Raw genomic sequence first — 27,024 nt, forward strand, 5'->3', positions numbered from 1 at the left:
CTTTGAATGAAGTGAATGAGTGAACAGCAGTGTGTGTGTGTTGTACTGGACAGGCTTTGACTTTTGTCTGGAACGGCCCCGTTGCATCTCACACACGCGTGAAGTAATGAGTTATTGTGGTCGCTCTCATGCCGCTGTGCATTGTGGGTTGGTTATGTAATCATCTCCAGTACGCTGTATGGAGGGGAGGCCGCTCTCTCTCCAGCCTGGACGCCTGGAGGTGTGTGCGTTGCTTCCTGGGGCAGGTAAATGCAGGATAGTATAACAGGTCACGGTGAACCCCAAAGCGGCCTGCCTCCAGCCCGTCTCTGAATGTGCGTGTGTGTGTGTGTGTGTGTGTGTCAGCGAGGCACTCACCTGTACCTGTCATATATCCTTCTCCTCGTCTGCTGTTTGTGCACTATGGTCTCCTGTTTGCTGCCCTCCATCCCTCACACACACACACACACACACTCTCGTCGCCCCTCGGTTGCCATGCCAACAGCCCACTTTCGAGGCGAGAGCGCTTGGAAGAGCATATTCCAAATGTCGGGGGGGGGGGGGAATCCGGGCTCTGCGTGCCCCCTACTGGCCGATACACACACCTGCAGCCTGCCGATACATGCATTAATAATCATATATGCATATATCATGAATACATAACATCTACTCCATGTGCGGGAGATGTTTGTACACCTCAACTCAAGAGAAATCTTCTGTTTCTCTCTGTTTTGTTTCTCGTGCTGTCCTGCGTGTTGGTTTTTCAACAGAGCCGTTTGACACTTAAAGTCGCACGTTATGGACTGAAAATACTGAAGTGAGCAGATGTTAATGGCTAGTGCAGTGCAAATGCGTCACAACCTATTTTACTTCTGTAATGTGATGTATTTTCGAGTGAATCAGGATATCTGAAAACACACACACCAAAAACAATTAAGAGAAGCTGTACAACTGTAGTTTATCATTTTTTTGTAATTTAATTATTTTAGTAAATATTATATAGAAGTATTTAATAAAATCTTAGTTAATTGTATAAAAATGAATTCATATTTAATTATTTAAAATAATACTTGATAGTATTTTTTTATTTTTATTTGTTTACTTTTAGCAACTAAAATAAACTATTTAAAATAGCAACTAAAATAAATAATTAAAATATTTAAGTATTTTATAATATTAATAAATATTTTATTATTTTTAATATTAATATATTCTTATTTATTGTTCATTTATCTACAATATATATATATATATATATATATATATATATATATATAATTGTTTTATTTCAGTATTTAATTCAATTTGTATAAATATAGATATACTTAATATATCATTTTAACTTATTTTTATTTAATTTATTTAAAATATACATTATAAATATTATATACATAACTATAATAAACTAAATATTTTAATTCATTATTTAATTGAATTTGTATGAATACTAATTATTTAAAATGTGTTTTTAAATAAAATATTAATTTATTTTAGCAGCTAAAATAACAGGTTAATTTGTATAAATATGAATAAATTAATATTCAATATTTTAAATAAAATGAATCAAATGAAATTAATATTTGATTTTAGCATCTAAAATAAACTTATTGGCTCATTTATTAGCTTTTATAAAATGGCAACAGTTTAATTTGTATAAATATTCATGTTAAATTATTTTAAAATGTAATTAATGTGCTATCATATGTTCTGCTGTTTTACAACTACTTCATAAGTGGATCAGAGGCAGAATTATGCATTTTATAAACAGATTTGAGTCCTGTACTGTCAAAAGATTTATGAAGATGATATTTATGTGGCATGTAGGATGACATCTAAAGTTAAACAGGTTACTGAGCCAAACTTTAGAGTAACCTGCAGGCGAGTCACACGTCTACAGTGAATGAATTATTCAGGCCTCAGAGAAGCGTCAACATGTCCTTTATCTGCCCTCGATCGATAGCCAAGGACATGAAAGCAGAGACAGACGGAGAGATACAGAAAGAGAGAGAGAGATGCTCATTGTGTTCTTTCTCTTTTCTCTGTCCTCATTTCACTTGTTCTCGCTCACCGCTGAGGGTCGCCTCCTTCTCAGCACCAAGAGCTGTCATGACACCTCGGTCATGAAATTATCATCACATTTTTAGCTTTTCTAACTACTGATTTGTTATCATTTGCATTATATTATGCATTAATGTTAGTTATTGATTGCATAGATGTTTCTGTGTCTAGAAAGACTGAAAAACCCCGTCATACACCACCCACTCAAGTTCTGCTCCTTCTTTATTAGTATTTACATATTTACAAGTATTTGCTTTCAGTTGTTGGTTAATGTACACTATACCATTAAAAGTTTTAGTTATATAAATTTATAGTTTTATTCAGCAGTGATGCATTAAATTGATCAAAAGTGGCAGTAAAGACATTTATAATGTTATAAATGATCAACACTGATAGTAAGAAATGTTTTTGAGCAGCAAATCGGCATATTAGAATGATTTCTGAAGGAGTAATGATGCTGAAAATACAGCTTTGATCACAGTAATAAATTACATTTTAACATATATTCAAATAGAAATCAGTTATTTTAAATTGTAATAACATTTCACAGTATTACAGTATTTTTGATCAAATAAATGCAGCCTTGGAGAGCAGAAGAGACTTCTTACAAAAACATAAATCTTACCGACTCCAAACTTTTGAATAGTAGTGTCAGACAAATTTGTATAAAAATAACTGTTTAAATTGACACTTGTCATGTGTTGCCAAAAATGAGTCCTTTTAGAGGTTTAATTTTTTTATATAAGTTTTAAAGCTTCACATCTCAGGATGTTTGTTTGTTGTTTTTGACCAGCTGTCTGTAATCAAAGGTTAGAGACGTTTTCAATCAAAAGTGATTTAGGCCATGCACTTGTCATGTGTAAATCTACAATACAGTGATATATAATGACAGTATTAATGTTTTGTCGATGTTCATCCGATACTGATTCTGATACTGGGTCTTCAAGCAGTCAACTGTTGTTTTGGTTACTTGCAAATTCTATTTATTTTTAATATCAGCTTGGGGTGCTTTCTATTCAAGCGTTTATGGTAATTATAATGTGATAAATAAAGATAGTACTGTAGCATTACATCACTTGCTCACCAATGGATCCTCTGCAGTGAATGGGTGCCGTCAGAACGAGAGTCCAAACAGCTGATAAAAACATCACAATAATCCACACCACTCCAGTCCATCAGTTAACATCTGGAGAAGTGAAAAGCTGAGTGTTTGTAAGAAACAAGCCATCATTAAGACATTTAATGTCGCTTCTGGCCAAAATATGAGTCCATAATCCATAAAAACCTCCAGTGAAAAAGTCCGTCCCCTGTTGTCCTCTCACATCAAAATCACCAACATATTTGTGTAGAACAGTTTCAGTTTGTAAACGGTGCTTGATCTGTGCATATGTCGCTCCTGATTCAGACTAGATGACTTTTTCACTGGAGAAAGCGATATTATGGATTAAGGACTGAAAGTAACGGTTTAAAGCTAAAAATGCCTTAATGATGGATTTACAAACACACGGCTTTTCACATCACAGGACATTAACTGATGGACTGGAGTGGTGTGGATTATTGTGGTGTTTTTATCAGATGTTTGGACTCTCATTCTGACGGCACCCATTCACATCCATTGGTGAGCAAGTGATGAAACGCTACATTTCTCCAAATCTGATGAAGAAACAAACTTTCATCTTAGATGGCATGAGGCTGAGCGCATTTTCAGCAAATTTTCATTTCTGGGAGAACTATTAATTACCTTTAATAGGGTACAAACCTTAAATGAGCTTTCAGATGCTAAAATTCACTCCTGCTTGCTGTTGTTATCATTTCTCCATCTGTTCTCATTCCTTCACCGTTCACACCATCTTCATGGCAGCTGAATGTGTGTGAGTTTAATAAGATCGGACTAATAAGGACACTAACTCATTAACAGATTCAGCCAATCAGTGCTGCATTCTGCTCACAATTCACCAATTACTGACACCGATCATGAATATTAATGAGGATCTGATTCTGAAGATTTTTAACCCCTGTCTCTCTCCCCTCCCGAGCTGATCTTATGTCTGTCTGTCTGTCTCTTGTGCTTTGTCTGCTCAGTGTTTTTTGTCTCCGCTCCGGCTACGTCTGTATGTCTTCAACAACACGGCCACGATGCTTCCGGCTTTTGAGTAAATTAACCAAGAACAAAAGTGACACCATTGAGAGGATGTTTTCCTGAAACAGATGTGTTGACAGACAGACGCTTCATGGTTTGTGCGTAAAGCTCCCAGCTGACTCAGCTCCGTCCTCCTGGACCTCAGCCGCTCTCCTTAGACTGGTGGGGATACAGCTGGGAATGTGATTTATTTAGTTATTTAGGCACAGTTCACCCAGAAATAACACTACTGTCCTCATCGACTCACCATCGTGTTCTTTTCTGTTGGACACAGAGTTATTTAGAAGAATGTCAAACTGCTTTTTTTTCTGTGCAGTGAAAAGCTCCAAAAAGGACACAAAACAACTATTTTAAAGCGATCTGAATGAACACTGCTATTATGTCTTTTTTATTTTATTTTATTTTGCTCATCTGGCTATATTCAAAATATTTTTTTCAGTGAATAGTGATTTAAATGTCAGCATTTTAATTAAATAATTAATTAGTTTTTTTTTTTTTTTGTCCACTACTGGTTTTATGCAAAAAGTGTTTAATTGAATAGTGTTTTTTAATTGTCTTATTTTTATTTATTGTTTTATTGTTTATTTTTTATGGTGCACATCTGGCTGTATGCAAAAAGATTTTCAATGAATATCAATTTAAATTTAAGTGTTGTATTTTATTTTGGTGGTCCGCTTCTGGCTTATGCAATAAAAGAACTTCAGAAGAAAACTTCAGTATTTTTATTAGTCATTTAAATTTCATTATTTTATTTTATTTTATTTCTGTGGTCCACTTCTCGCTTTATGCGCAAATTGTTTTAGTCAACAGTGATTTAGATTTCAGACTTTTTCCTCATAAAGCTATCGTTTGACTTCTGAAGACTTTAATGCATAGCTTATATGGACTACATTTTGGTGCTTTTATGTGCTTTTTGGAGCTTGACAGCTGTGGTCCCCATCCACTTTCATTGGATAGACCATTATGGAAAGGGAACATTCTTCAAAAATTCTTCTTTTGCGTCCTACAGGTTTGGAACGACACAAAGGCGAGTCGTTTGCCATTTTTAAGTGAACTATTCCATCACATTGGCTGCCCCTGCCAGTCTAAAGACAGTCCGATCCTCCCGAATGTCTCTCTTTTTCCTCCTGCTCTCTGTGTTCGACTGTATGTGCCATTTGCTGTGTTCCTTTACACTATTTGTTTACTCCTCTCTCTTTTGTCTTTCCAGCGCTCATTTTCTCTCTTTCTCCTCAAAGCCTCACCTCTCTGGAAACCAAACGCTTCCTTCCTGGTCTCTTTGTCTTTCTTTTCTGTGGTTTGTTTTCTGTAGAACTAATCTCCAGCGTTTCTGGCTCTGTATGTGCTTTCGTTTAACTCTCCTTTCTCTCTTTCTCTCTGACTGACTGACTGCAGGGTTTCTTGTCTTTCCAGGCGTCTCTCTCTCGCTCTCTCTCTCCTGCAGCTGTGCTGGTTTGGTTGACGTCTCTCTCATGGTTTTATTTGACTCTCCAGTCATGCGAATAATCTTCTGCCTTTCCATCACAGAAAAAGCGTCTCTCTTCCACTTGCGCTGTCTTTTGTCTCTCTTTCTCTCTCCAGCTGTTACCGTGTCTCAGTTTGGTCTGTATCCGTGTGCCGTCTTCATCGCTTTTCTATGTTCTTCCTGTAGCCGTTTTGTTGTGTCTTTCTGTCTGTATCTGAACTGTGTCTGATCACTCAGATGTCAGCATTTGTCCTCTTCACTTTCTCTTTCTGTCTCTCTTTTCTCTTTCTCTCTGCTCTTTTGGCCCTCGCTCTGGTTTAGTTTGGTTCTGTCAACTAGTTCAGTAGTTTAGTCAAACATTAAAGGGATGTTTAGGGGTTCAGTACAAGTTATACTCGATTGACAGCATTTGTGGAATAATATCACTTAAATGTCTAACTTAAATATCATGTTATCTGCCTGCAAAAGTAGCTTTCTGCTTTTAAACCTTCCAATTTATTTTATTTTATTTTATTTTTATTAAGGCCAAAACATGCAAGTCAAAATATTTGTTTGTCAGTAAATATGTATTTATTTATTATTTGAGTAAATTATTATAATTTTTTTGTTTGTTTTTTTTTTCTTTGGCATTTTTTTTTTTTTTTGAGCCAAAATATTCAAGTCAAAATATTTTTGTTAATACACATTTATTTATTAGTCAGAAATATGTTCTTGACCAATACACTATTTACTTATTTATATATTTATTGGACCAACAAGACAATTTGTTCTTTTGTTAATATACATTTTATTTTATTTTATACTTTAAAGAAGCAATGAATCAGTTATTGATTGATTGAGCGATGAGTCACAATTATTTCTGTGGCAATACATATTTGTTTTATTTATTCCTTAAACTGAGTAATTATTTATAATGGAGTCATGAGTTAATGAGAGAATTATTTTCTGTGGTAATAAACATTAAATCACAAATGCCTGTCTGTCGACTTCTCTTGTCCTGAACCCATAATATTCCTTTAAGTAGATTTTCCAGTCCAGGCCATCCGTCCCAATCCGACTTCGGACACCAACCTTTGGAAAACACAACGGACCGCACCATGACATGATGAATTGACAGCATTTTATGTTTGCTGAGACATTAATAACCCTGAATATTTGCCATTTTATGGTGTCTTTTGCACTTTTTATTTTTGGCTGTGCTACTGTGTAAACTGAAGTAACATTTTGTCCCACAATGTTTTTATGTTTTGTGACAGGAATTGTGTAAAAGTTTGAACTGTGATTTTTCTTTACTATTTCTCTGTTGTGGCTTTGTTTTATTGTGTTCAAGTAAAACGCATTCTCATGCTTGTTATTAATTTGTCTTGTTTGTTTCTAAACTTTGTGATGAAGCCGGTCAGAATAACACGAGTCGGCGCTCGTAGAGGTCAAAAGGTCATCTGGGTTTGAAGGTTTGATTCTGTGGCAATGAGAAAGAAACGCAGGGCAAGTCACACATGACTGGTATTTTTAGTGATCTCTGTTTGTCTCTGTCTCTCTCTCACCCTGCAGTAGGAATATGGGGAATAAGCCAGCTAACAGTCCTAAGGGTCAGCCGCCAGACGCTGACGGCCATTCCTCAGTGTCTGACCTTGCCAACTCGCTCACTGGAGACATGGTGATGGTAGGACAGTGTGTTTGCATGTAGCTCATGGTCCCAAATAGTCTCTCTAACGGCCGCCATAAAGTCTGAATCACATTGCAGTTCATTCGGCCCCCTCAGACAGGAAGAAGTCTGAACAACATGTAAAGTAGCCAGGGGAATATTAATTAGGCAAAAATCCCAACCGATTTGCTGAAGGGCAGAGATTGATAAACTGGTGCTTTTTTAGCCTATAAATACCAGCAGAGTGTCTCAGAACTCATAAGGCAAGATACTGCAGGGACAAATATTTTTTATTGCAATGGTCAGTTTTGTATGTGATTTTGTTTCCACCACAGGATAAAAATGCAACAACAAAAAAAAGTTGAAAATTGCAATTACCTTTTTTATTTTTTTATTTTGTGGTGAAAACAAAAAAAAATTAATTGCGAGATGTAAACTCTCAATTACGATAAAAAAGTCTGAATTATAAGAAACTGTACGAATAAAACATCTCGTAATGCTTTTTTTTTTTGTCAGAATTGCAAGTGTATATCTCATAATTATGAGTTTAGATATTGCAATTCTGACATTTATAAACTTGCAATTCTCAGAAGAGAAGTCAGATATAAACTTGCAATTGCAAGAAAAAAGTTAAAAAGTCTTAATTTCGAAAAAACTGAATTACATATTTAGTTTTTTAATCTGTTTTGTGTTGTTTTAGACTAGTGGAAAGAAAGCATCCAAAATACACTTATTGTGCTGTATATATGTCCTGAAGATTTTTGCTTAGGGTTTTGTTCATATATCATTTGCTTGATTTAAACATTTTATTCCTAAAAACATTCAACTTTTTTTTATGTTTGTTGACAGCATTTTCAAATTGATGAAGTGATAAAAACAGATATGCAAATCCCCTCTGTAAAAACCTCTAACTCTAATATATCAACAAAATGAAACAAAAAATCAGATTTCAGTTCTGGAACTGTATGCAAATTAGTGCATATTTAATAAGATAATGCATTCATTTACATATTTAAAACTAACATTTCAGAAAACTCGTACTACAAAAGATATGTGCAATTCTCAGTTTAGTCAATCAGCTGGGGAAGTATAGTAATATCTGATATTCACCTGCGGTGTCTTGCCCTAAATATCTTAAGATGTGTCTGTGTGTGTTTGTGTTTCTCGATCAATAATAACAGCAGGCGTCTCTGAATTGTTAATAAGAAAACAGCAAATGTCAGGTTTTTGAAAACTCCAGATGTTTTCTAGCAGATCTGTGTTTGTGCTTTATTTTTTGTAACAGCGCCATTCTTCACGTTCCTCTTTCTCTCTGACGCTCTCTTTAGTTGTCTCCGGGGTCGGAAGATGATGACCACGAGGGTCCAGTGAGTGAGAAACTGGGCAGGATTCAGTTCAGCTTGGGCTACAGCTTCCAAGACACGACTCTGACGGTGAAGATACTCAAAGGTCAAGAACTGCCCGCTAAAGACTTCTCTGGGACGTCCGACCCCTTTGTCAAAATCTACCTGCTGCCTGACAGAAAGACCAAACTCGAGACCAAAATCAAGAGGAAAAATCTCAACCCTCACTGGAACGAAACCTTCCTGTTTGAAGGTCAGTTGTGGATCAGTTTATAGTTAAAACAATTCTCTCATTAATTCTCTTAAAACGAGTCTCTCACTTGATAAAAATACAAATTATAGGATATTTTAGATATTTAAAACAATCTCACAAAACCTGTCAAGAACATGTTTAGGTCATATTTCATCCCAAACTACAAAGAAAGAAAATATTTGCTTAAAAAACATTGTCATTACTTTAATGCAAATAACAATAATAAATATTAATATTATTATTAACAATAATAATAATAATAACAATTATTATTATTATTGCTGTTAATGATTTAATATCAATTAATAAAATATTTATTACTATATAAATTATAAAATAAATTATATATTTTTAGGCACCACGTTGTATAAATTATAAAATAAATTATATATTAAAAGATTGTTGCAACATTAAGGTCATAGGTTTGATTTCCAGGGAATGCATAAATAATAATAATTATTATTAGATAAATTATTATTAATATTATTATTAATGTTTTATTACTATATTACTTACATTGATATAACAAATCAAAGGATATGATATTTTTTCTAATATAATCAATTAACATAATACTACTACTAATAATTATTATTATTTCAAATATTTGCATTCCTATAGCTCAAACAGTAGAGCAAGTCAGTTGCAACACAATTGTGTGCATTGAATGCAATGCAAGTCGTTTGGATAAAATGCGTTACTGCAATTGTACATAAATATTATATAAATAAAGTATTTATATATCACGGTAGTATTTGTTATACTGCTTTTCATTTCTGTTGGTTGGAATAAAAATTATTATAAAAGTTGTCAAAATGATTCACTGTAATACTAAAAACAATAATACTGTATTGGAATGTTATGAGACTCAGTATGACCATAATATATTTTAAAAAGCCTGTAGAAGAAAAATAGCAGGACTTAATACAATAATGAGAGAGGTTGTTTTTGTTTTTGTTTTTTAGATGACACTAATGAGAATTTGAGGAGGAAATATGCCTAATATGCCTAATCAGGAAAATTTCACAATGCAAAAATGTTTCTGGTTTTACTATGCAAAACATTTTCTTCTAAAGGGGTCATATGATGCGATTTCAAGTTCTCCCTTTTCTTTATTATTTATTTATTATTGATATTGTTACAAGCTGTTTATGCATAGATAAGATCCCTGAAGTTGCAAAGACTAAAGTCTCAAAACCAAAGAGATATTCTTTATAAAAGTTAAGGCTTGTCCACATCCCCCTAAAACGGCTCATTCAAACACGTCTACGTCACGATGTGGGGAGATTTTCATAACACCGCCCAAATGTATACGCAATGAAAGAAGGCATAACTTTCATTCTTGCTGTAGTATTGTTGCTGCCGCCTGCGCCATGTCCTGGATACGCTGTTTCGTTGTGAAAGCGAAACTACTTTGTTTGGGCTTCCAAAAGAGGACACAACTAGAAATCAGTGGTTAAGTTGTATTTACAACACTGTTCCAGAACAGTACAAAGCAAATATTTGAGTGTGTGCAGCACATTTTACGAAGGACTATTTCCTGAACCTGGCAGGAGAGTAGCCTACAATGCTGGCTCGCACAAAGGCTGTTTCTATAAAGTGGGGCAATTCCAACTTTGCAAGGACAGTCTGACGCTTCTGACTCACAGCCTGTAAGTACGTTTCTGCTACTGACTATTCAAATGCGAGTTTTGAGCAGTGTAGAGTAGCTCTTGTTGTTTGTCCTTTCTCCGATCACAAATGCAGACATGGTAATGTTTATGCGGCACGATACGACGCGGCGCCTAAAAAGATGGCATTAGTCAATATAATCAGTAATTATGTCCCCACTGGATGCAACAAATGCCTCGTTTGTAATGGGTTTTATTGTTTTGGTCTCGTCTCGCCGGGAAACGCCATCGCAATACGGTGAGGGGCGTAACATTTCCATCACACGCTTGAGGTATTTGGCCAATCACAGCGCATAGCTGGCCAATCAGAGCACGCCTTGCTTCTCAGAATGATGAGCTTTGTAAAAATCGGCGCATTTCAGAAAGGCAGGGCATAGAGGAGTAACAATAATGTACAGTATGTGTAAAATAATGTGTTTTTTTTTACTTTAAACCACATAAACACATTGCATTACACCAAAAACACAAAATAATGTTCTTTTTAGAAACGTCATATGACAACTTTAATTTTGGGATGAAGTATGTCCTGCTTTCATTATCCCCTGCTGGGGAAGTTGTGGCCTAATGGTTAGAGAGTTGGACTCGTAATCCAAAGGTTGTGGGTTCGAGTCTTGGGCCGGCAGGGATTGTAGGTGGGGGGAGTGAATGTCCAGCGCTCTCTCCACCCTCAATACCACGACTGAGGTGCCCTTGAGCAAGGCACCGAATCCCCAACTGCTCCCCGGGCGCTGCAGCATAAATGGCTGCCCACTGCTCCGGGTGTGTGTTCACAGTGTGTGTGTGTTCACTGCTGTGTGTGTGCACGTTGGATGGGTTAAATGCAGAGCACAAATTCCGGGTCACCATACTTGGCAGTATGTCACTTCACTTCACTTCAACTTTAATTTTGGGATGAAGTATGTCCTGCTTTCATCATTGCAGATGAATCAACTTCTCCCGTCTCACATTTCCTCAGGGTTCCCGTATGAGAAGGTGCGGGAGCGAACACTATATCTCCAGGTGCTGGATTACGATCGGTTCAGCCGTAACGACCCGATCGGAGAGGTCTCGATTCCTCTGAATAAAGTGGAGCTCGGACAGCTGAAGACGTTCTGGAAGGATCTCAAACCCTGCAGTGATGGCAGCGTGAGTCACTTTCCATACAATCAAAGCAGATTTGTTTGAGTAACAGACTGACCTTGATGGCATTATTTTCTGAAAATCCTCACTCTCGAATCTCATTCAGGCTTGTGTGTGTGTTATAGGGAAGTCGTGGAGATCTGCTGTTGTCTCTGTGTTATAACCCCACTGCCAACACCATCACTGTTAACATCATAAAAGCTCGCAACCTCAAAGCCATGGACATCGGGGGCACCTCAGGTACACGTATAATAACAAACACATGGGCATGAATAGCTGCATGTCTCATTTGCATAACTCACGGCCTCTCGTTCTCTGATTGGCTGCAGACCCGTATGTAAAAGTATGGCTAATGCACAAAGACAAGCGAGTGGAGAAGAAGAAGACAGTCACCATCAAACGCTGCCTGAACCCCGTTTTTAACGAGTCCTTCCCTTTTGACGTGCCCGCACATGTTCTCCGAGAGACCACCATCATCATCACCGTCATGGACAAGGATCGACTGAGCCGCAACGATGTCATTGGAAAGGTGCTTCCTTTATATATATTTAGAAATTCAGACCGCTTATTTGCATACCGACACGGTTGAAATTAATCACCGTTATATATCGACTAACTGTAATATTGTATAAGATTTCCCTTCGAACTGAAAGCATAAATCTAGGCTATCTGCTGCCAGTTTCAGAACAAAACGCAAAACTGTGATTTATTCACTGCAGCGCTTCAATCAGTAGCTCTAAAAAAGACAGCGCGTTCACATACTTGCCAGCAACCCACCAAAATAAAAGCTTGCTGATTTTAGCTTTGAAAATTATGAAAATTCATATAAAAAATTATATGTAAACATTAGCATTGTATTTTATAAATGTACTATAAAATAATTGTATTTTTATTTAAAATTATTTTATTTTAAAATATAGTGCTATCACACTTTATTATTTTAATTTATTTAAAAAAACGACCTAATTAAAGTGCAATAATGATATTATTACTGTGCACGCCTGTGTATATATTAGGCCCATATTAGGAATGTAACGATATTATCAATATCATGATATCGCGATAGTCTCGATATTATCGTCTTCGCATGACAAAATTAAACGATAGGTCTTCTAGGCAAAAAATTTAGTTTTTAAAATATATTTAAACTTCTTATTCTAACATAAAAGGTCTTGAAAATTGTGTTTTGGGCCGTTATGCTTTGGTACAGTATCTGTCAAACGAACTAAAACCGAAAGCACAATATGGCTTAATCCCTTCATCAAGTCTGTTTTCGCTGCATGTTTCCAAGTGAAGCGCGCACTTCATTCATGCGATCAGTTCGTGATCCGGTGTTTTCCACACCTCAGAACGGCTCCGTTCATAGTGAATGAATGCACTCAACTCATTTATTGCACGTGCTGTGAGTTGTGAGCCACCAGTTAGGCTTTATTTTCGCAGCAGATGATTACAGCATTTTACTAGATTTGTAGCGAGACGCATTTTTGTTTTTGTAAGCATGGTTTCACTAAAGCTGGAGTTTTCCTTCAAAATAAAAGCTCTACTGCAATTTCCGTCAAATTAAAAGCTTAAAGGTGCTGTATGAATTGCTGACAGCAGTTTAAATGCAATCCAAATTCAAAATATCTCTAGAAATTAGGAAAGACGTATTGTAATTTCCCTGCTGTAGTGTAAAGCAAAAATAATATACCTATAAAATATTCATTTTCATTATTTACAGTCCAATTGTTTTACAATAAATGGTTATTACTGTAGTTGTTGTTGTTGTTATTATTATTATTATATTCTAATTTGTGCATTAGATTAGAATAATTTGACTTGTAATTTGTCTTTTTTTTTTAAATATCGCAATAAATATTGTATCGTGGACTTTATATCATGATATTATCGTAGCGTGAGATTTTGATATCGTTACATCCCATATATATATATATATATATATATATATATATATATATATATAATATAATTAGATGTTATATAAAACATAATTATAGTTAATACATTTAAAATATTATATAAAATACACATCTCATCTCAGTTTATTTATAAAGATCAATATAATTTAATGATCAGTTATCAATATGATCACATGATCAATATAATAAAAAAATATTATCGTCAAATTGATATTTACTTTTAGCAACACATCAGCATTTATTTTGCAAAAAATACTCTCTATTAGAGCAGCGTATTTACTGTAATTTAAACACAAATTTGTAGAACTTCATTAAAAACACAGAGATAAACAGTAGCATTAAACTAAATATATTTTGCTACAGAAAAAGATGTGAAATGCAGCACATTTATCTTTTTACTAGTGCTGTCAAACGATTAATCGCGATTAATTGCATCCAAAATAACAGTTTTTGTTTACATAATATATGTGTGTGTTCTGTGTATATTTATTATGTATATATGAATACACACACACACAGTATATATTTTGAAAATATTTACATGTATTTACATGTCTATATTTGTATTCATATAATTTATATTATAAATAAATATATTTAATATATAAAAGTTAAATTTTTCTGAAATATACACGTGTGTGTATTTATATATATATATATATATATATATATAATAAATATACACAGTACACATACATATATTATGTAAACAAAAACTTTTATTTTGGATGCAATTAATTGCGATTAATCATTTGACAGCACTTTTTAATGAATCTTTTAATCTTAATCTTTTTATGAATTGGTTAATTTAAAATAAACCATCCAAATGACTGGCTAATTGACTAAAATTAATCAAACCTCCCAGTGCCTTTTGGAAGAAATTATATATTAAAAATGTTATATTAAATATGATATATTAAGCATAATTGCATGTATAATAATATATATTAAATGATATAATATTATACAATAAACATATTAAAAATTCATCATTTAAAAGGGTTGGGAATCGGTTCTATTTTTAAAACAAAATACTAGAATCAAATGATTTCCATGATGTTCGTTTCTGTTAACAATTCTTGAAAATCTAAATTCGTTCACTGTTGCAGAACTTAGTGCTAAAGTCCTTTGACCGTGTTTTCGGCACCACGGTTCAGCAGCCGTACTGAATCAAAAGCGGCACGACGACAGAAAATGGGGTTCTTCAAAACTACTAAAAGAATCATTAATGGAATCATTTAGTGGAATTGGAAACGAGTCGTTAAATTCTTTACGATTCTCCACCTGGTTTTGAAAAGAGCGGGAACCCTGCTGTGCCCTTCAGTCTTGTTTACCATCATCTCTTTTTCTTTCGTTCTCTCTCTCAGATCTACTTGTCATGGAAGAGCGGCCCTGCTGAGGTCAAACACTGGAAGGACATGTTGAGCCGGCCACGCACAAACGTGGCACAGTGGCACGCCCTCAAAGCCTGATTCGCCCTCTTCATTTCCCATCTCCCCCGCCGAACCCCATTTGCCCTTTGACCCGAAACCCCGTCCTTATGCACAAGACTAACTTGCTGCCTGACGGCACAACACGGGTACTTTTAGCCATCCACTCTTGTAACCTTTAACCTTTGAGCTTCTCTCTCCACTTTCGTCTTTATTTACTCTGGTAACATGTAGTCCAAATGCCTGCTTTTTAGCTAATAACGCCAACGGTTCTTTTGTGCATTAGCATCCGTTCTGGACTCTGGGATAGTCGCTCAATCCAACAAAGCCATTTAAAGATGCTCTGAGAGCGTTTGCGCCGCAACTACACGTTACCAGGATGCCGTTTCCTTCCTGTTTTGGTTTTATAGCCCTATTCCCCTGTTCCTCAGGCTGGAGAGGTCTGACATCTTTTGGATGTGTGAACGCATTAGCTCGGCCCTGTCCCTCGTCTCATCGAACCAACCACTCGCGTCTAGACCCGGAGGCTCATGGGAGCTCATTTGGCAGCCTTTAAATTGGCCACTGCTGAAACGGATCGAGTCGCAGGAACTCTGGGAGTTGTATTTTTCCAGGTCTCAGACGTCCCGTGCGAGTAATTAAAGCCATGAGGGAAAACGAGACGCCCTCTTTCCATTAACAGCCTCTCGGTTCTTTTAGTCTCCATTTATAGTTGTTTTTCTCGAAATCCCTGACCTCTCCAAGCCTCTTTTTCCGCGTCTTTCCCACTTGACCTGATTTTCCGTACCTTTGTTCCTTCCTTCTCTTTCTCTCTCACTCTCTCACTCTCTCTCTCTATCCTCTATTTCTTCTTCTAAGTAAACAGCTCCGATTGGTTCAGCTGAAAGCCGCAGACATTGAAACCTTACGCCATCTGGAGACTTAAAGACAGCAAATTAACTCCATCCTCGTCTCTTTTGCTTTTTTCCTCTGTGCTTTCTCTTTATTGCTGGCACAATAGTAGTGAAGTCCCTCTTTTTCTCGGGATCCCTTGTCGTTCGTGTGCTGTAAGTGACGTGTCGTAGATCCAACTGAAATATCGCTAAAAAACATTAACCACCAGGGCGGAAAAAGAAAATGACTTTCTCGAAGGATTGTTCCAGGTCTTCTGGGATGGAATCCGGATGGAAGAAAAAAAAAGTACACACACATACAAAAAAAAAAAACCTTGATGTCATCTTTTTTTCATCAAAAGGACATTTGAATAAACCAATCAGAATTGTTCTTCCAGATTTGCTGTGAAATATAGAAGCAAAAAGTTGATTTTGCGCCGAGTGCGCCAGATAGTTCTCGCCACACTTTGCTCTAGTGACGTGTTTCTTTGTGTGTGTATGTGTGTGTGTGCGCTGATAGGGGCTCATCTTTTACAGAAACCCTCCAGTTAACGGGAAAAACCCTGCCTTTACCCACGTATGTGTGCGTATGAGACTGTTTCAGGACGTAGCGGGGATGAATCTCACCCAAACATGACCTGGTCACGTTTTATCCCAAAAAATCGACAGAAATTTTTTTTTATATTTATTTTGAATAAAGAAAATGACGAATGATTTTAAGCACAATTACATTTTTTATTGTGATTATATTTTCAGGAAAAACACATTTACCTCCAAATGCTCATATTATAATTTATATTTATATTAAATTTAAAAATTAAAGGCTGTATCATGCTGCCATGATATATATACTGTATATATATATATATATATATAAACTGCAATTAAAATGATTAAAAATTGAATACTACTATAATTATAATAAATATATAATTTTATAAATATTTGTTTATGTTTTTTAATCATTTAATACGACAATAATTATAATGGATTTTTTAAATATATATATATAATGATTGGTATTATGCACATTTTCACCCAAATTTTCAGTAAATTATTTAATTTCTCCGTAATTCTTGCTATTCGTTGATTCTGATAACCTTAATATATTTCGTTTCTGCCTAAAATAATGCATACATTACAGCTCAGCAATTAATATTACTGCACACAATGTATGAATCTTATATAAAAAAAAGTTTACATTATGGTAATGGAGTAAAATGTGCTTAATTGTCATGAAAATAATGTCACAATTGCAGAAAAGGTAAATGGTCTGAAAAACAGGCTTTATTTTCTTTATGCAAATATAAATCTCATTTCCTTCTTTTGATTTTGAGGTGAAATAGGATCCAGACATGTTCTGTGAGATTCGCCTGTGCGTGTATTACAGCATTAATGTGTATCTTCATTGATGTTAAAAATAATCAAAGTGTGTGAATATGCTGCTCTATTTTCTCATGGCTTCCTTCCGTCTTATTATGAGACTCTTTTCTCTTTTCTCCTCTGAAGAGAGTTGGAGAAATGTGGGCTGCACTTTTTAATGGTGTAACACTGAGAAATATAATAGTAATTGTTAATACAATAATAAATAGTTTTTGTATTTTAAGGGAGGAGCGTTTTAAAGAGTAAACGGCACGTTCGGGGAGGCTGGACTGTGCTGGACAGACGATCTCTCTCTTTCTCTCTCTATCAAATGCTTTGTTATTCTGTGTATGTGATTGGTACGTGTGAGTGTTTGTCATGACCGTGTCATTTATGCAGACCGGCTGCTCGCGGCATGACGAGGCATGTGTTAGCGTGAGGTGTGGTGTTGCCATGGGGTCGCTATGGGGACGGAGCGAGTGTGCAATAGTGTAGAGACGCTCAGCTTGACATCGAGACACAGAAGCAGAGGACGCTGTACAATTTCTCACTCCCGCTCAAGAACAACTAGTTATTCTGGGCTGAGACCTTGAACAGGACAGACTGTTTTGCACCTATGTCATGAGCTATAAAAAGTTTTTTTAGCACTCCGTAACAATAGCAATACCAAAACAGGATCCAGAACAGCCTAAAATATAGCAAATTATCTCCAATTATGGCTGCTAAATTTGATGTGAGACCAATACATGTTTAATATTAAATTTATTTAGCACACTTCATGCACTTGAATACATATTTCTAATATTAGTTTCAGTAATAACTAGCTGATATCCTGTGCTTTACTTGCACTAATCTCTAGTTGCATGCTACTTTTTAATATACATTACTTGTCCAAAGGTTTGAACACGTATTGTACTCTTTACACCATTTTATGATGTCATTTTTTTATTTATGCTATTTATTATTATGATTATTTATTCTTTATTGTTGTTGTTTTCACTTAAGAATAAAGTCGTCAAATTATTAAATTTATATAGTTATAGTATAGGGATTTATATAGTTACCAAAATGTGTGACAGAAATGAAGACTTTTGGATTTGCTCTTTTTCTTTTTATTACTATTATAACTTTTGCACAAATGTTTTTGCATAATTTTGTACACAAAGACATTTGAGCAGAAGCTTTTGGAACAAAAGCATCATAAGAAACATAATTTCACTTTGACGTGTTGAAACTTTTGACTGTTAGTGTATCTTTGATTAAAGCAATAAGCCCTGCGAAGCCGTGGTTTACAGTGAATTTATAACAGCTAAGGGGTGTTGTTTGAAAAAAACCCTCAAACCCCCTTGGCTGTTATAAATTCACTGTAAACCACGGCTTCACGGGATATTGCTTATATTATTTCACAAAATAAAACTAAGCAAATAAAATGTAATGATATTAATAAAAACATTATTTTTCTGCCAAACAATGTAGTTCCTAAGAAAGGTTGTGATTGCAGCAAAGTGGTTGCTGAGCAATACAGGTGTATGTTTGTAGAGTAATTTACAATAGCTTTGAACGCGGCTCAACCAATCAGAATAAAGGTCCAGAACTATCCGTTATATTAAGAGCATTTTTAAAGCCCAAAGTGGGCGGAGCCAGTCATCTTGCACGTCATGCCCAGATAATCAAAAATGGGAAAAGCGGCGGGATGTGTGTGGAGCTGAGGTGCCTGGTTGCTGAAACCACAGCCGCTTAGCTCGACGGTAGTGACAGCAGCTGCAATCCACCTGTCACTCAAGTGGCCACGCCCTTAAATATACAGAACTTTAAGGCTTAATATAATTTACAGTTGTCATGAAGGGCAAAATTAGCTATATAGAGGAAAACCACTTTTTGTACCAGGCTGTAAACATATATTTTTTTCTGCTGTAAAGTTGGGCATTTTATCATGGGGGGGTCTATGGGACTGACTCACTTTTGGAGCCCGTCTCTAGCAGCCAGTTGATGAATTGCAGTTTAACTCACTTCCGTGTTGGATTCAAGAGAGAGTCCGGAAGGTTGCTGCTTGCATGTGACCTCAACATGGCGCCACCATGAGAGTGCATTGTTGCGTAGAGTAAAACAGCTTTTTGTGAGAATTTTGTGTATTTTTCATTTCTTTAGCTGTTAAAGTTTTATTATTGGTGTTATACTGCAAGTTGAATAAAATCACCAGAAGGCCTCGTAATAATTTTCAGCTACTCGATTCTAGACTGTCCGTGCTGAGGCAGATCGGAGGCAACAATGCAGGGCGTCTTCCAGACTGTATTTAAGGGTCCGCAGTACATCTGCTTTCAGCTGAGAGCCATCTCAGATCAGTGGAGCATTTAATAGAGCGCTCTAATAGTACCGCTTAAATTGTTTGTGTTCATTCTCCATATCCTAGCCTTTAGCGTACACAAACATTGTGATGCAACATCGGCTGAGTATGCGCTCATATGAGCCAAACTTGAGCATGTTTTCAGTGTGTATGTGTGTGCAGGTGCTGTCGGGGTCACCTTGTTTTTCGCTTCGCCAATCGAAGCTGGTTGACCGTCGTACATATGTGTTTGTGCCTGCATACGTGTGCTAGCGGTGTTGCTGTCACACTTATGCTGCTGCTGACTGGAGAAAGTAAATATTGAGAAAGTAAATTGTTTGAGTTCTGAACTATTTAACTTCTGTAATGTGTGTCAAACAAAAAAACCCATTCAGACACGTTAAAGCTGAGGTTTAATGTTCAGAGTCTATAAGTAAGCCACTAGTAGTTTGATTTCCTGTACATTGTGAGTTTGTTGTTGTAGCAGCTCGACATGTCAACATGTGCGATGGAGCCACTAAGAACTAAGAACAGCTTAGCAACTATCCAGAACAACCGAATATCCAACTATAAACCATACAAAACACCCTAACAACAATACTTGCCACCAAGCAGCCACCCTAACAGCCACCAAGAACAGCTTAGCAACTATCTAGGGGTGCACTTCCCAAAACAATCGTTAGCTAACTATGGTCGTTAGTTCCATTGAAGTCTATTGGCAACAACGAACTTGCGACCATAGTTGGTTTTGGGAAACGCACCCCAGAACAGCCACCTAGAAATCATATAAAACGCCCTTATAACAGTACTCAACACCCTAGCAACCACCAAGAACAGCTTTGCATTTATCTACAACAGCTGAATATCCACCTAGAAACCACCCAAATCACCCTAACAACCATTCGTAACCACCAAGAACAGCTTAGCATCCAACTAGAAATGACCTAAAACACCCAAGCAACCAAGAACAGCATAGAATCCACCTAGCAACTACTCAGAACACCCTAGCAACCATCTAGAACAGCCTATCATCTATCTAAAAATGACACAAAACACCCTAGCAACCACTTAAAACACCATAGCAACTGTCCAGAACATCCCAACATCAACTTAGAAACCACCCAGAACATGCTTACAACCATCCCAAACACCCTAACAATGTTCAAAATCAAGCTAGAATCCACCTAGCAACAACTCAGAAGACCCTAATAGCATCCACCTAGAAACCATCCAAAACACCCTAACAACCATCCTTAACACCATGGCAACATCCACTCAGAACATCCTAGCAATCATCTAGAACAGCCTAAACATCCATCTAGAAACCACCCAGAATACCCTAAAAACCATGCTCAACACCCTAGCAACCAACCACTCAGAACACCCTAGAAACCTGAAAGAACAGCTTAGCACCACTCAGAAATGACCCACAAGACCTCAGCAACCATTCAAAACATCCTAACAGCTACTCAGAACAACCTAAAACCATCCAGAACAGCTTAACATCCACGTAGCAACCATCCAGAACACCCTAGCAACCGTGACTCAACCACTCAGGACTACCTGGCAACATGGCAGTATGTTTTGTGCTTGCAAAAACGTGAAAATCAAGTTGTTTTTTGCAATTTCGTTTGGTGCTGTTAGCAGTACACAAACGACACTTCATCTGTTGTAAAACTCATTGTTTGTTTAATAATTCCCGAATGAATCCAGTACATGCTGCAGGACGAACATGTTTACGTGGCACAGTTGAGCTTTATTTAATTATTCTCATAAGACTCAGTCAGCAGTCTGAAGTTTGTGTGTGATGGTCACTGACCCCTATGCTGACCAGCACCTTTGCTCTGCTTAGTGTGTGCGCACATGCACGTGCATTCACCTGTGTGTCTGTGTGTGTGTATTATACAGCAGCATGATTGTTTTGGCAGTCAGTGTCACTGTGAATTATTTTCTGCTTGCACCTTTTGGGGGGAAATGAGCTAAAGTTCTTTCTCTCTCACACACACACACACACACAAACACGCTTGTCCAAAGCATCGCAAACACGTGCAAATGTTTTTCAGCTCATTAACCAGCAACAATCATTTCAGTTCTTCATTTTACCAAATTACTGATTTAAAAAACTATTTTTCCACATGCCTGAACACGTCACGCATCTCCCACACACACAGCGGCGGTTTCCATGTTCGCTCCTACACACACAACATTATCAGAAAGACAAATTCACAGGCCGATGCCGTACATCAGTTACTCCTCCGGTCCAATTAGCTGCTCCTCAGAAATGAGAGTGAGAAAGAAAAAAGAATCAAAAATGAGTTTAGCGCATGTTTGCAGTGGGTTGCATCATGCAGGTCTCAGTCGGAGGTGTTCGGCTGTTAAACTGCATGTTTTATTGCTCAGCGGTTGCTCATAGCTCAGTTCTCAATTATTGGCCATGTTTTATCAAGCGTTAACTTCGTCTCAGATGTTTCTCCTTATAATTAATTTGGAGAGAGAGAAAAAACAAACAAATCAGGCTTCATGTAAAAATATAGAGCTCTAAAATGAATGTGGACAGCAGCTCCTGAGAAGGGGATGAGAAATGCTTGTGCTCATAATGAGATCTGTCACTTTTTGCAAGCAGACTTCAGATCTCATTTTGAGATGTCACAGAGATCTCTGCTAAAAGAGATGCATGTGAGATTACTGGGGATGTTTTCTCAGAAAGATCAGCATGAATCTCTGCCTGATAAATAATTGAGATATTATAGAGATCTAACTTGTGATTTGCAGAACGCATTCTAAAAAATTGTAACCTAAATTGGGTTGTGATTTACACTACAAGATGTAAACTAGAGGAGATGCGTGATTACTGGGGTATTTTTCTAAGAAGAAAAATCATGACATTTAATCTCATTTCTGTCTCTGAGAAATAATTACAGTAAGGAGACCTAATTTGTGATTTGTTGAGCGCACACTACAAAATGTAAGCTAGTCACCCTATCATTTGTTAGCTCAATGCATCAGCAGTCATTTTTGTCCAGCAGTTATACATTATGCTGTTTGTTGACATTTTTGGTATTGTAGCTCTAGAAAGATGTTTAGTAGAGATCAAAATGCTCTCATCTGATCTGTGGAGGTGTAGACACATTGTGCGTTTCTCTCTGTTATCAGAAGGGCTTGACTAGAGCGGGTTTGTTTCTGTGGTGTGTGTGATGGTCAATCATGGGGTGATTGTGACATATTCCGGCTCTTCTGACAGATTGCTGTCCAAATTGCGTCTGTCAGTTTCTGGATCTCTCTCTCTTTATCTGTCTCACTCACTTCAGCTCTGTCATTCCAGCTCCAGCTCCCTGTGCACTTCTCTTTATTGGTTTGAAGAGCTGTCCGTCATGAAGCGTGACTCCTCCTTGTCAGGGTTTTAGTGCGACTTCTTCTGAATGATGTTAAAAATGATGCTACAAGTAATAATTCTTCTCATTGTTTCTGTTCGACTCTGTACGTCTGTATGTGTGCGTGCGTGCTCGGTGTTTTCCGTTCTTCTTGATCATAAATGTTGATGATAAATGGGAGAAGTCTCCTGATTTCATGTTTTGAAAAACTTTTTTGTAAATAACTGAGCAAAAATGGAAGGAAATTATTGTATGTTTCCGTTCGTCACTGAAAACAGATATTTCTGATGAACCATGTGTTGATGACGAGCCCGATTGCCCTTCTTGAACAAGGGATTTTCACATCTGTCATGTTTAGGCTGGGGCTGAGGGGGAATGAAGGAGCAAGAAAGCAACTGCCAATCATTTGTGACATCACACTGCCAAACCCAACCCATAATTTGCCCACAATTCCATCATACGCCCTCCGGACCTAATCAGGTGTGCTTTTTCTCTCCTCATTGAAAGCAAAAACATTTCAAAGAGGCAAAATCACAGCCAATCAGAACATATTTATATACATGTTATTTTGAACCAATGAGATTTCACTGTGGGCAGAGCTAGATAACAGAACCAAGCAATAGGCAAAATATCTTAACATAACAAACCTCAAATTAAAGGAGTGTTCTTGAATAATAGCATGTGTTAACAGTAAAATAAAATCATCCCAAAAATGTTTTGACCGATACAAAAATATTACAAAATTTATACATTTCTATAAATGTGTATTTTTGAAGAAGGCAAAATTAAGAGTCTGTGGTAATCAAGAACATGTATTTTAAATTGTATTTTTACCAGGAGAGATTGCTTGTTTTTCATTTTATTTTACACATCTGGTTGTCCAAATAGTGGTGAAAATAGAAGTTGAAAAAGTTTGTTTGAAAAATAAGCTTTAAAAACTTGTATAACACATATGCACGCATTGTCACTCTCTGTTGAGTTTCGTAACGGCACCACGTTGTTTTAGTTTGATGCGGGTTGCATCTGTTTTCCAATATTAGCGCAGCTAGCACACAGAGCTACGTCAAAACGGCATGACGACGGCCAGCTGAGACAGATCCACGCTCACTGCGGTCCAGCATGTGTAGAACAAGCACACACAGCCTGTCTGCGTCCCATATGCTGCTGCATGGTGTGTTTGGCAGGGCTTGTCGATATCTTCCGCCCCATCTCTCTCTACACAGAAAATTACAGCCAAAACCCTAAAAATCTAAGTCCTCTGGCCAAATTTCTCTCCAATCCAAGTCCTGATGAGCTGCTCGTATGGTATTTGCTTAGGCAAGCATCATCACTATTGCTCAAACTTAAGGTTGGTTATTTGAACAAACCTCTAATTCTCCGCACATGGTCAAATTTTAGCTTGTCAGGTGAGCTCCTGGAAGTTTTTTCAATTGCGTGTTTAGCAAAGACTATAATCAAAATTTTAAATAAAACAGGAAAAAAGCAGAACAACTTGGATTATCTTAATCATTTTCAAACGACCAAAAAACCTGTCTGCTTGATTTTGTGACATGTATGCAGTCAAACAAGCTACAATTGCGCAAAAATGTGCGTGATTACTGTCAGAACTCACCCAATTTTAAGATTTCCAGCTGTACCACAAAAAAACTAAATGTTCTGTATGTTGAGGTTCCTTACCATATTTTGACACCAGAATATCATAGAGACATTAGAAATCGTTAAAATTGTCAGGCCAACTCCAATTGCGAGTTTTTCACGAGCATGAGAAATCCAGTTACAACACATTCTAATTATTTCCAGCCAATAATATCCATTTCACTCATGCTCAGCACTTTGAGTTTAATGCGATGCGCAGCCTTGAAGCCACTTCTGTTATACCACACACATTTTAATTATGAGGTTTTACCGCATGTTGATTACATTTAGATGGAGGAGTGCTGACCGATAAAAGGCGACTCTAGTAATGAAACTCTCACAGACTCCAATAAAACAAGCATTTGTTCTGAATAGACTAAGAATATTATTTCGCCCGTCTGAAGGGGTTATGTCCTTCTTGCTCACTCTCATTCCCCCCGATACACCTCACTGGCGAGGAACGATTTAAGTCTCAACACACGCTTGATGTGTACAATCTGACTCAATGTATTTATTCATGTATTTTTTTTGCCAACTTTGTACAGTGTAAAAAAAAAAGCAACCTATAAATCTATGAAGAATAACAGTACTGTATAGATTAGCTGCCTGTGAGCGACTCACAGAATAGTGTCGATAGAGGTTAACAGCATAGATGCGATCTAAGCCAGTAAAACATGCTTTCTGTAAATGCAGAGAGATGCCACATGTTTTTATATCCTTGCTTTCTTTCCTCGTTGTCATTCGTTTCTTTCAATGTTTTTGTAAATGACCTAGTGGCATCTTACAACGTGTGTTGTTTCCTTTCTATTGGTTGTTCGTTTGTTCGTATGTTGTTTGTTGATGAACACAGCGAGGTTCAGGCGCCCGGGAGAGTGCTTGGGAACGCAGATCGGTTGGCCAAGGATTTGCATCCATCTTCCCCATGTGATCAGTAGTCCTACGTTAGCGTGTCAGAATTTAGCGTAGGATCTATCTCATGTCTAAGATGTCTAGATGTTAAACCACTCATGTAGTTTACAATCACATTTTTTTGTTCTACATTGTTCTATAACTACGTTTCAAGTTTCCCTTCCCCTATATTTTCATACCTCACAAACTGAGGTAATGACAACGGAAGTTGACTAGCGATTAGTCCTATTGTTTTTCGCAGTGTTTAGTTGTAATCTGTGCTTGTCTTCAGTGTTTGTTTATTCATGAGGCGCTATATACTTTTGTGCGATGAAGTGTTGAAGCTGGACTAGTGTTTCAGATGCCTCACTCTTCCTAAAGCTCTTCTGTTGATCTCATACTTGTTAAAAAACTTCAAACATTCCATGAACGATTGGACAGAAAGCCACTGTAGAGTTTTAAAAATGTACACTCTTAAAAATAAAGGTTCTATATTGGTGTTGACGGTTCTACAAAGAACTTTGCATTCCACAAAAGGTTCTTTTGTAGTGAAAAATGGTTAGTAGATTTTTTAAATGTTCCTCACACTACGAAAATTTTAAGAACTGTTCACTGGTTCTTCAATGGCATTATGGTTCCCCAAGGTTCTCCTTTTGGAACGTTTATTTTTAAAAGTGTAATGCATGGGTGTACAACACGCAGTCAGGTTTATTCATCATATGATGATCACTACTCCTGAAATACTCCTAATGTTGTGTCTACACCCTTTAACAAGATATAAAAGGAAGTTTGTGACCCATCGTGCTTTTTCCCAGAGCTGGCAAATTTTGGGGAATTTGTTCCTGTAGTGGGCAGTAGAGAGTTTATTGTTTTCAGGGGGGCCGTGACTTGAGCTCCAGGCATCTTTGACGTTTGTCCAGCAGCGTGATAGTAAAGCGTTCCCGATTTTGAGCCTCTCCTGTTTTTTTGGCCGAGCGGACTGTGATCTTATTGGTTGAATTTCTCTTTCGTTTTCCTGTCCCACCCAAACCCTTCCATGTGACTGGATGTGAGGGTGGGCGGAGCTAAGGAGCACAGTTCTTACTATGTTCCATAATAAAATAAATCATTTGTACATCAGCTGGTGTTGAGTCTTTATTCAAGTTAATTTTGTTACTTTATCCAAAAGACTATAGAATAGGGATGTGCCCGAATCCAAATACGGTATTCGGAAAGGTAATGATGTGTACTACGGCAACCATAAAGGGAATAAATACGATATATACGAGAAAAACACATTTCAGTGTTTTCAGGGAGCCGTTATTAATATGCGGGACATTTACTTTTTACTTTAACTTTTGAGATTCGCGATCACACGCAGCCTAAACTACTAAGGAGCAGCACTACTTACCACACATTTCACAAGATTAGATGTTTGTCAGTGGTGCTCAGGATCTGCAAATCATTCGACATCGTCCTATTGGTCATCTCTCCTTACCTCTCTATGTGGTGAGTGAAATTTTATGTACTGTAATGTAACAGGCTGCTGCTAGCAAGTGGCTAACCATGTCCC

The 27,024-nt window shown here is 36.9% G+C and overlaps 1 protein-coding gene across 1 annotated transcript in view; it reads left to right on the top strand.

The window, feature by feature from the left end:
• The window catches only part of syt7a (synaptotagmin VIIa), a gene marked incomplete at its 5' end in the record, with an annotated part of 128,191 nt that extends 112,003 nt beyond the window's left edge, over window positions 1-16,188 (top strand). Inside the window, 6 exons of the mRNA XM_079411736.1 lie at window positions 7,197-7,305; window positions 8,616-8,883; window positions 11,509-11,678; window positions 11,798-11,912; window positions 12,002-12,201; window positions 14,959-16,188. Of these exons, the coding sequence (XP_079267862.1) occupies window positions 7,197-7,305; window positions 8,616-8,883; window positions 11,509-11,678; window positions 11,798-11,912; window positions 12,002-12,201; window positions 14,959-15,063 (967 nt within the window). The 3' untranslated portion in view covers window positions 15,064-16,188. The remainder of the gene's footprint in view (window positions 1-7,196; window positions 7,306-8,615; window positions 8,884-11,508; window positions 11,679-11,797; window positions 11,913-12,001; window positions 12,202-14,958) is intronic.
• Window positions 16,189-27,024: the final 10,836 nt, after the last annotated feature.

The sequence above is a fragment of the Barbus barbus genome (genome assembly GCF_936440315.1).
Source record: "Barbus barbus genome assembly, chromosome: 48".
Classification (NCBI taxonomy): Eukaryota; Metazoa; Chordata; class Actinopteri; order Cypriniformes; family Cyprinidae; genus Barbus; species Barbus barbus.